General features: G+C 34.7%; 1 protein-coding gene across 1 annotated transcript; it reads right to left on the bottom strand.

Annotated features, from left to right (window-relative positions):
* Positions 1-4473: 4473 nt before the first annotated feature.
* On the bottom strand, positions 4474-9463 carry LOC144438081 (uncharacterized). Its single transcript, XM_078127112.1, has 5 exons — positions 9365-9463; positions 8586-8816; positions 6176-6944; positions 4853-5640; positions 4474-4554 (listed from the first exon to the last, which is right to left on the bottom strand). The coding sequence occupies exons 1-5, from the start codon at positions 9461-9463 to the stop codon at positions 4474-4476; spliced, it is 1968 nt and encodes a 655-aa protein (XP_077983238.1).
* Positions 9464-11870: the final 2407 nt, after the last annotated feature.

Below are 11870 nucleotides of genomic sequence, written 5' to 3'. Positions count from 1 at the left end.
CAACAATAAATTGTAGACACAACCCTTTAAATAGAGTTCAGATTGTAGCCGTTCATTTATTAGGTACTCCATGAATAAACGTTCGTTAAAATAATCAGGCTAAACAATGACGTCATGAATAGCGGATCCGGAGAGATCGCACGACTCTCCTACAAACTTGTGCTTATGCAAACTTGAATGCGCGGTTTACACAGAATTAGTCATACATTTTACACCACTAACCTTGGGGCAAACTAACCTTTCAAGTTTGCAATCAGCGCGCAGGATTTAGATTAGAGAGTATGTCTGTTAGAAATCCCACAGAGGTTTTGAAATCGTGCTGTGCTTTGCAGTGCAGTGTGTTTCTATGAACTCATGCATATTCATGATTAGGGACATCCCCGTCTGAAGCCGCATTGCAGTAGCTATCGATACATATAACCATGGAGGTATGTCTCTCCTTGACCAAAGCAAAGAAAGAAAGACAAAATGGCGACATATATTACTGTGTGGGTATGGTATGTCCGACAAAATAGCGTTTAGAGACAGTTGCTATATGTAATCGCAAAGTAGTACATTTGTTGTACTTTACAAATTATACAGTGGTTAATATACTCCCTAAACGGACAAACAAGGCTGTAAGCTAAATACAGACAAAAACGTGGATTTACTATTATAACATGTTAATGTCAATGCATATGACACTACAATTTGATTGTATAGTAGGGAGTTCTTGTACATTTTATGATACGTATAATAAATTACGTCATCGGATCGTGTGCAAGTTATATCCTAATGTCAACTTTGAGTTCTGTCAATATTGCAAGTGATGGTATAAAAGTATAAATCAGTAAGTAGACACTAGAGGGCAGTATACATGAGTAAGTAGATTACTGAGTACCTTTTACTATGCAGACAAAATTACATCCCAAAAAACATACAAACTCAGCTTGAGCCCCAGCCTTTATAAATTCAAACTGTATATTTTACACAAACCATGCTTGTTTTTTTGTATATGTACTTACATCCTAATCGACTCACAAAGCTTTATACCACGTGCAAAACAACAAATAGATTTAAACAAATCTCAACAACTGTAAGCACTCCTACACATTTTTCAGTCAGTCAGTCAGTCAGTCAGTCAGTCAATCAACCAACCTACCAACCAACCAATCACCATACCCAACCAACGAACCAACCAATCAACCTTTAGTAATTTTATCGATTACAAGACCTTAGCCAATCATAGTTGCCCACTGATGGATGGACATAATCATTTGAATATAGCCCACTCCAGGCTCTGGAGCTAGTTTAGTGCTGCAGCAGGGTCGGCATTTGTGATGTCAACCGCAACCGGAAAATAACCAGCATAATATATACACATCAAACTCTTCATTAGGTATTAGCCGGTACACAAGAACCATATCAGTCTCCATTGCTGAACTACAGGAAGACAAAATGTCATTTTGGCTCAAAAGATGAGTTTCGATTGTAACGCATATTTTTATTTATTTATTTATTTATTTTTTTATTTATTTTTTTATTTATTTTTTTTTTTGGGGGGGGGGAGATGGTTCCTGTGTGCCAGCTAATACCTATCACAAAAAACACATACATGTTCAACATAAACACATAACATGCTCCACAAATCCAACACACAGTATTTTTATTTTTATTACTTTTTTCAGGCCTCTGCTGCTCTACTAAGTTTAAGATAAAACAGGCAGAAAATAATAACATATGCAAGGTAGTCTCACGCAATGCATCTTGGAACTTGAACATTGAGTATATTCTCTCTGGGGCTTGCACCCATTAAACTAATTAACTTATGGCTTAAATAACATAAATATAAACCAGTTCTATCACAAATAGCTAATTTCTTGAAAAAATTTTAATGGCATAAATCAAATATTTATCAACACACAGTCAGTTTTCCATATCTCAGTAACTAAATACAGGTAATTTGCGTATTTGTTCTAATAAACATAAAAAACCCACACATTTAAGCCAAGGATGGTCAACTAATTATCTGGAAGTATAAATGCGAGTTGCCTTCCTCTGATGTAATGATTTATATAAATTTGAACACTGACCAAAGCAAGATTACATCTGTTTGAAAAAGCAGTGTGGATCAACCCTTTTCATGTCATTAATATGGTTTTGGATCTCATCATGTACACCATCAGTAAAATGTGGGGGTAAATGATAACAGTACATTCCTGTTCACATTACATGTGTGTCGATGCTGAGGCAACTAAGTCATAAAACTAATAAGCTGTTTTTTTGGCTCTATTCACATCATATTTTGTAACCAGCTAGGGAGTCTACATCAATCACAGTGCCGTCATACTAAAATCATTCAACATTAGCTGAACTGAGATCATTATCTCAATTTGTTCCAATTATTTAGCAGTAAACTTGAACTTTGACCTTGTAAACACTCGTTCTGAACCAAAAACTAAATACACACACGTCATCAAGTAGGACCCAAGTCGACTTAAATGGATTCACCCAGAGGAAGATGTGTTAACCTTAAAACTTGTCTTTGTAATGTAAAGTTAAGATCAGAGTTGACTCTGATCCATGAGTCAACATATAACTTATACCATGCACTATCAAAGTTAAACAAAAAATATGGAATATATACTCGTCATTCTATGTCACAACAATGCGTGGCTAAGTCACAACAACATGTCTATGTCACTGGCAGTGTGCCCTCTAATGATAGCCACATTTTGTTGTTGTGAGTCAAAATGAGAAAAACCAAGATTTCTCAGTTGTGAGTCACCGCATAATAAGAGATGGACAAACACCAAATTTTCGTGTGTCAGTGCTGCATCAAAGTGGCTTAGAGAGAGCACTGGTCACTGGTTCTGCTGTGTTCGAAATATGAGTCAAGATTTTGAAAATTGCCATTTATTTCCACAATTTTTCTTTGATATTATTGCTGATGGTATAATTATGTAATTCTATAATATTTTTCTTCATTCATCAGAAAATACTTGTGGCCTAAGGGTAAGTCAAAGGCCCTTTAGGTCACTCATATTTCCTTGGCTGACCGAAGAAAAATATTGGGGAATAACAACTAATTGTCCAGTGAGAACCCCCTAAATAGTAAAAATTGAATGTACTGAAAATATTTAATTTTGCATTAAAGAGTCAATAAAACAAATACTATCTCACACTTGGTTTTTATGTACATGTACATACTTTTGATAGACACAAAAAGGAACTTGCTGGCTTTGTACAAAAGTCAATGCTTAAATGTACTTTTCCCTTCTCCTAAGCCTATCTATGCAAGTTCCATTTTATGATGCAAAATGTTCTTTCTAGACTAAAGCTAAAAATGTACATATATTTTTATCTCTGCTAGTTTCTCTTGCATCTTCTATAGTTATTGAACCAATCTGTGTGAATTTATCAGTCAAACTCCAGTATGCTAGCAGTCAGAATTCTTAGCTGTTCACAATATTCCTTTAGCTGCTAATTCTTCCTTGACACGGTGTAAATATGTTGGATCCGGATATCCATACCTGAAAATGTAATATGATAATTCTAAATCTCAGCATTACATTTTCATTATAATAAAAAAAATGGGAAGATGAGTGGCTGTTATGGCATGTGCATGTAATTATCTTACCTCCACCCTGTTAGAAAAGAATATTAACTTGAAATATCAGTTATTTTAATTAAATTTTTTAAAGGTATGTATTATGTATGAGTTTTCACTCTGGCTTAAGTCGGAAAACAAACTGAACATTATGTCTTTATATTATTAAATGTCACACTGATACATGTATGTTCATTGAAATTCAATTTTGATATTGTTTCATTCACAATGAGTCATCAAAGAAGACAGATAAAAGGACAAATAATCACAAAGTTACATTTAACCATATTCACAGTCATGCAGAAGGGAAGGTTATCACTTAAAAGTGAAAATGCTAGAAAGGGAAGTACAATGTAGGATACCACTGAGAAAGCAAAGCTTTTGGCATACTGAGATAGACACAAACTAAAATCATTGCTGTTCAATGTGGTAGATTACACAGGTGGATCTCTTGTGTGCATTATACTGCATAACATATCCTGTAATCTAAGATAGTGTTAGCACTGGAAGGCCACAAAATGTACACTCAGATTGCAAGATCATGGAAGTCATCATAAAAACCTCATTAAACCAATAAACATTAAATATCTCATATGAGCATGGCACAACAATAGCTTTAGTTTGTAGTTATTTTAGTTAGCCAAACGTTTGGTTTCTACTGTTGTATTTACATCAGATTTTGTGTAATTTTCAATTCTTAGCAATCTTACCCTTGTGCTCCACCAGTTCTACTTGTCTTATGGTGTACATCATTCCATACAACACAGTCATCAAGTCCAGTGGTGACAGACTTTCCTACAGTAAATAAAACACCAAGTTTGAAAGCTCTCTTCAATTGATCTAGAACCTCTCTGCCTTCTTCATTATCAGGTAGGTATGCCACTCTATAGGTGCCTGTATAATGCCGTCCTGGATGGGGATGTCTCTCCTGGATCAGAATGGATATAATTCAGTAAACGTGGCTTCTAAGCATGTTATTAGAAATAAGTTAGTAAGTGATATACAACGAAATACAACCTATCATTAATGTTTATACTAACCTTTAAAGGCCCATTTTTGTTACATGTACATGATTGTATGTATATTCTCATAATCAACAAAATGACACTTAAAATATGACACTTCAAATGAAACTAGAACAAGTCTCAGATTAGTGACATGTAAAAGGTGAAGTGAGAAATTAGGTACCAATACCCATTAACCAATTTTTCACATGAGACATGTATATGTTTTACAGCATAAATTCATTGAATAAAAACTTACCGTTTGAACACCATCAGGAAAGTCATATGCGATAACAATAGTACCTGCGCCATCAAAGCCAGGAAGATGGCTATCTTTCTCAACACGCTGATTCATTTCACCTTTTGGTTGGTTGCCTTCCTTGAGACATACTACTTTGGTACAAAATGGACACTTTCCATTTTGTTCAAAATGACGATTGAAGCACTTTTTACACAATGGATTCTTGCAACAGTTCATTTCCATCAGACTAACTCCACTGTTGGTGCAAACATCACAAGTATCCTTCCTTTCCAAATCAGATGCAATACTAGAAACATCGCTTGCAAGTTCAACATGTTGCATTGACATTGCTTGCTGATGACTACCAGAAACTTGTGATGGTAAGGCTTTTTGTCCCGTCGGCGCATCGTTTGTGAGAGATTTGTTACCACTCTTGACACCATTAAATCCTCCTGAATCAGCTGTTTCAATTTTCTTGAATGTTTCGGGACGTGGTGCTGGAGTTTGACGTTGAGTTGATGATCTCAATCCATTACTTGAACTGCTTGCACCACTGGACGGCAAATCACTTGATCTCTTCGGATAGGCAGCTGCCTCTAAATCGTCATCAGTTGCCTCTAAGCTGTCATCTACGAGCCTCTGTTCCTCAGCATTGAAAAACTCCAGGATAAAGGTACCAACTGCATGTTCCTCATTTATCACAATGCGAATATCTTGTAACCTGGTTGACAAATGTCTTTCTGAAAATATTGCAACTGCATTGTAAAACACTCTGGCACAGAGATCTACAGGCATTCCATAAACTCCTGTAACAAAAACACATTTAAAATTGCTTAATGGCATTCTAATTACAGATCTATAAATAACACAAGTTCGTTCAGACAAAGTTGAAAGTTTGTTAGAAATGGTAATTTCGGATTAAGACAGTACTGTGACTGTGATTGCTAGAATGTCAGATATCACTAGCAATACTTTCAAGTACATGTATAGTTCTGTTGGTTATAAATTTTTGCAAGGGTTACATATTCACTTTAATTGTGACTTTTTCTTTTATGTGGGATAGGATCCAGTAAAGGGATGAGATGATGAGATGAGATACAATAATACACAGATTAAGATGGAGTTTGAAGACTTTAAAAAAGTGAAGACAAACCAAAAATACAAATTTAAAGAGTTAGAAAAGACTGGTATGTCCATGAAAAGAGAGAGTATAAATACAAACATTTGTATTCTTTATTAGAGGGCAGACTAGGCTCTGCTTAGAGAGGGAGAAAGGTGAAGTGGTTTGCATGCTATGTAAACTATGGTATTAATGATAAATATTTTAGAACAACTACCTACCTGAACTAATTGCTGGAAAGGCAATCGAACGGGCATTATCTTGGTGTGCAATCTCCAAAACTCGCAGTAAAGTTTCCTCAAGCTCTTGTGCTACTCTTGCTACATTCACACTTGCATAACAAATTGGTCCTACTGCATGTAACACAAAGTTGCAATTAAGATCACCAGCAGATGAGTCAAATACATCCCCAGCTGTCAATGGTCCACGTTTGCGTATAAATTCAGTACATTCACGCTGAATGATAGGTCCCCCACATTCAGAAATAGCTTGAGCAACACCACCATAATGTTGCAAACGATCATTTGCTGCATTAACAATGACATCAGCCTTTTCTTGTGTGATGTCACTTAGGTAAATGGAAACCTTAATTCCTTCAGATGTTTTCATTGAGTAATGCAATTCATCAAGGCAAGTAGTGATGTCAGTAGTCCCAGGAGTAGGAGAAGGCTGGGTGTCTCGTGATCGCAGTTTGTCTGCATGCTTCAAATGTGATGATGTATGAATCTGTTCCAGACTTCTTCTTGAACTGGCTGTGTTATGTTGTGAGACTGACTCTTTTAAAGGCTGTGTTCCTCTGAAAGCAATAGAACTCAGAACAGATTCTGCTTTCAGCAAATGATCCAATGTTCTGCCATGCACTGTGTCAACATTTTCATATTGATTAACCGTGACACGAGCAACTCTCTTTACATCTTCCATATGACTTGTAATGCCTGGACAGAAAAGAAACACCCATGGTGCTATTTCTGCTGAGAAGTTTTCCAATATCTGTATAAAAAATGTAAAATAAAGAATAGAAGTACATGTATATGAAGGGAAAGGCTTAGAATTCATATAAGGTATATATTATTAACAATCAGATATGATAATTTCTTTTCTCTGCTGACATATTTACATTCTTTGTTACAGCAGCACTACTGTAACTGGAGTATCATTATTTTTTAATCAGACAACAAACAGCACACTCAATGAAAATTGTTAAAATACCAATAATTAGATATTGTACATAATGTCAATTAGACCTCTATTTAATCCTCTTAAGTAGTATGGTAATAAGTTAAAACAATGGTTTATTGGGGTGCTGATATTTGGGTGAGGATTCCAAAATCAATTTGCTTGGATGTATTTCACCATACTATGTGTACTGCTACATAAATATGTTTACAAACAGGTAATTCAATACTGTACAGGGTGTATAGTTATTAGTATTACAGGGTGTATAGTTATTAGTATTACAGGGTGTATAATTATAAGTATTACAGGGTGTATAGTTATTAGTATTACAGGGTGTATAGTTATTAGTATTACAGGGTGTATATTTATTAGTATTACAGGGTGTATAATTATAAGTATTACAGGGTGTATAGTTATTAGTATTACAGGGTGTATAGTTATTAGTATTACAGGGTGTATAGTTATTAGTATTACAGGGTGTATAATTATAAGTATTACAGGGTATATAGTTATTAGTATTACAGGGTGTATAGTTATTAGTATTACAGGGTGTATAATTATAAGTATTACAGGGTGTATAGTTATTAGTATTACAGGGTGTATAGTTATTAGTATTACAGGGTGTATACTTATAAGTATTACAGGGTGTATAGTTATTAGTATTACAGGGTGTATAGTTATTAGTATTACAGGGTGTATAGTTATTAGTATTACAGGGTGTATAATTATAAGTATTACAGGGTGCATAGTTATTAGTATTACAGGGTGTATAATTATTAGTATTACAGGGTGTATAGTTCTTTATGAGTAAATCATTGTATCTAACAGAACAGCTTAAAAAACATTTCAATGGCAGCTAGTACAGCTGCAAAGGTCTTATACTTATCAAGTCATCACATGTATAGATAAAGTGATGTCATCTTAATCAATAACAAAGTCATCAAAGGTATTCATTGTCTCAACAGTGACTGGCTAGCAGATATGGAAAACTTATTGAGACAAAACTTGACTACCACTAGAAATTCATGGTTTATCCCCTATTCTAAATTATGATTTTTACGTATTGTTTTGAGGACTGTAACCTTCATCCAAGTCTGGGTACAACCTAGGACTAACATCTCAGTACTAGCCTCTTTTCTGGTAGATAATACATAGTGAAGAATACTGCTACTCAAAGGTTTTTTATAAAGACAAATCAAAATATTACTTTTGATATCATTAACTTTGTTTACTGTTAGATTTATCCAAAATCAGTATGCCTTCTAAGTCAATTTAATGCACCACTGTGCATAGTACTGATTTGTGACACACCAAAATTTAGTGTTCTATCTCTTACTATGTGGTGACTCATGAAAATCAATTCTTTTTTTACCATTTTGAGCACCTCTTTTATTAGACTCAATGGCACACTATCTAAAAGCATGTCGGTCTTACCAATGTCACAGTCTAACTCACCTTTCCTTTCTGATCCCCCTTGGAAGCAGTATTCAGTGTCCTTTCCATTCGCTCTGTTGTTAACGTTAATTCAAAATCTTGAACTTGTGTGAGGGAACCTCCGACAAGCAAACCCCGAGAGGAATCCTTTCTCACCTCTGCACCCGTTTCCCTTATTTTCTGATTTGCAGACATTTCTTCATAAGTAGCTGATTGTTCTTGAGCAATGTTTGCCAACACTTTCCATAATGCCTGCAGAGTAAATGGCATCAATATTACTAATGCCATGAGCAATGTTATGCATTGATTCAACAAATTTCTAGGAAGGGAATCCCACAGTTTATGAAAATTCATTCCCATGATATGAAAATTGTTTAGAATTTATGCTATTTACTCTTCATCCAAGAATATTTATTTAGTTATATATACTGATTACAAAGACAATATTTTCTCTTTAAATATGATGTTGAAATTTTTTTTTTAAGTTTTGAAAAGTAAGTGTATCAGTATATGTACATGGTGGTGATACTACATGTAATTCATAACTGTACTACAACCTGAATGACATTGAAATTACAAATAAAGTCTGAAGGAAACTATGAAAGTCTAAATACATTTGTTAGTCTACCACCTACAGCTGAGAGGAAATATGATGGTGTAATGTACAGAACATAACTGTGCAATAATCAACAACTTTGGAAAATTGAACAAGGATTAGGCCTACAAAGGCAAAATGTCAATGCGAGGAAAGTGTGAAATGTCAACTTCTACCAAGATTGTTCATTCTTGTGATATCTTACCTTATTACACTTCACTGCTTTAAGCTTACTGTGAGTGTTTCCAAGAAAGTTGTCAGCATCTGATAATGATACATAATAATTCTTCATAATAATAAGCATATTATTATGTTAGCAAATCCATGTAACTATGAACATTAGTACAGTTCATTGCTAGTGATTGCTTTTAGCCTAGCAGGTGGGTTGTGCAGTATTTCCCACCACTACATATTCTAATAGTGGTCTGAGGTAGCATATATAATTGGAGCATCATCAATAACTGTTTACAGACTTTAAATTTAAAATGACACCATCACAGACAAGAAATTTGTACTGCACAGGTTTCTATGTGTGTGGCATAGATAATGAAAGCATCATCGATTCACCAATAATTATTTTACTGACTAATATGGATACTGATAAGAGTCACATAATAATGACAATATGTTGGAGGGAGCAATAAATTAATTAACTTTGGATTATTTGTTTGTTTGTTAACATAACAAACTGACATTTTGTCACTAAATTTATATCAAATGCTAGTATGCTGAACTCATGAAAAGATACCCTATTACTCTGTGCCCAATATGTATTCATTGTTTGTAAGTATAAAACTAATGTGGAAATATTCTAAATTCTGATGTTATCTACAGTGTTCTAAATTATTTTGGAGATATCATAAGAATGGAAAAATAAAATAGTTCTATAACTTCTATATGGAGTAATGATTTGGACTGACAAACTATAATATATACCTTTAAAACTATCAATCATGCATGCACAAAGCTAAGTACATGTACACCTCAGGCATGGTGCATTATACCATGCATAAGCCCAAAATATGGAATATATACTCTGGTCATCCTACGTCATGACAACCCATGTCTATGTCACTGGTTCTGAAGTGTTACTGGTGGTGGTATAATTATGTTATTCTCCAATCAGGGGTGAGCAAATCATTTTGTGAACTGGTGGTCCCCGGACCAGTGCCCTAAAAATCCAGTGGTCCTGCTGAAAGAATTAGTGGTCCCAGGTCCCGCTAATATTAAACATTAAATCTTGCAGCCTATGAATCTGTATATTCAGACTACTTTTTAACATAGTTATTAACAGTAAGGTACTGGTCTGACAGACCAGACAAGCTAAAATTTGTGTGGCCCTCCCAAAAACATTGCTAGTCCCGGACCCAGGACCAGTGGATTTGTTCATCCCTGTCCAATATTTTCCTTCATTCAGGTTGTTACTACTCATTTAGCAACTCTTATTGACTAAGGACCTTACATGTAGGTTACTTTATTTTCTGTGACTGAATGAAGAATATAGGGGAATAACACCTACATTGTAATTGTATCTCAGGATAATATATAACTTCCCAATTGCATTGTGGGATACGGCAATTCGTGTTGCTACTACATCAAACCAAGGCCAATTTCATCCAGCATCACCAAAACAGTGTTTGTCGGCTAAATTCCAAAATGAATACCCCAATCGTTACCTATATAATGGTACATTACCAATTATGTATCTATAATTTATCATACCTTGCACACTAAGCAACCATTGTTGGGATGTGTGCTCAAGGTTACCCAAATATCTTATCTACACTTTTAAGTATATACAAGCAGAGATGGGCAAGAATTTACAACAGCAGAAATTGTTAAAAATAGGACTAATAACATTTGGCATAGCATAGTATTTCATGTACAGGTAAAGAGGCCGTAAAATGATATCCTTACCAAATCATACCTGTCTCTGCACTTCCAACATACTGTGCAAAGTGTTATTAATTCAATTCAGTTGTTTACATTCCCTGTTTGTAACAAGTTCTACTTGTAAATTTATGGATGTAATGTTATGCATTAGTCATTGTTGCTAATTTTTAAATTTTAGAGCCTGTGTTATCTACAACTTTGGCACCTTCACATACATAGACAGACAGACATTTCACTGTGCCTATAGTAGCCCTATTGAACTTCAATTCAGTTGTGCTAACACCTAATAGTGACTAATTTATATAATCATTTTCTTACTCACCACATGTTCGTACAAATGTCACCAGTGCAGTATCATTACTATTTGTACGGATATCATGTCCTATAGATCCTGGTAATTTTCTTTGTAAATAGCGTTCCAGATCCTTGCCTTGTTCAAGTTGAATGTCATACAACCATACTCTTCGATTGACATCAATGTTCTCCATTCTGATCAAGGGAAATATATTTGGAAAACACAAACATGTTAAAGCTATATACTATACTATCTGTAGTTTCAAATTAACCGCTGAAAGTCAAGTTATTTTTTACTATTTTTATTTTCTATATCACTAATCTTTGCCAAAAACAATACTGAGGCTATCATTAAGGAGATTAAGAGTTCCATAATATGTTTCCCAGTGTACAGAAATTTTTTTCTACATTTTGTAAGTCAGATTTGCCAATTTTGAAAGCTTTGTTTTAGAGAGGTTGTGATGTAGACACTCTCACAGCCTCTTGAGCATTGCTAGGAGAAAGGAGCTGTTTTGCAAGTACCG

This window comes from Glandiceps talaboti, chromosome 7 (assembly GCF_964340395.1).
Source record: "Glandiceps talaboti chromosome 7, keGlaTala1.1, whole genome shotgun sequence".
Taxonomy (NCBI): domain Eukaryota; kingdom Metazoa; phylum Hemichordata; class Enteropneusta; family Spengelidae; genus Glandiceps; species Glandiceps talaboti.
Note: the sequence above shows the minus strand (reverse complement) of the source record. Positions and strands in the feature narration are given on the sequence as shown.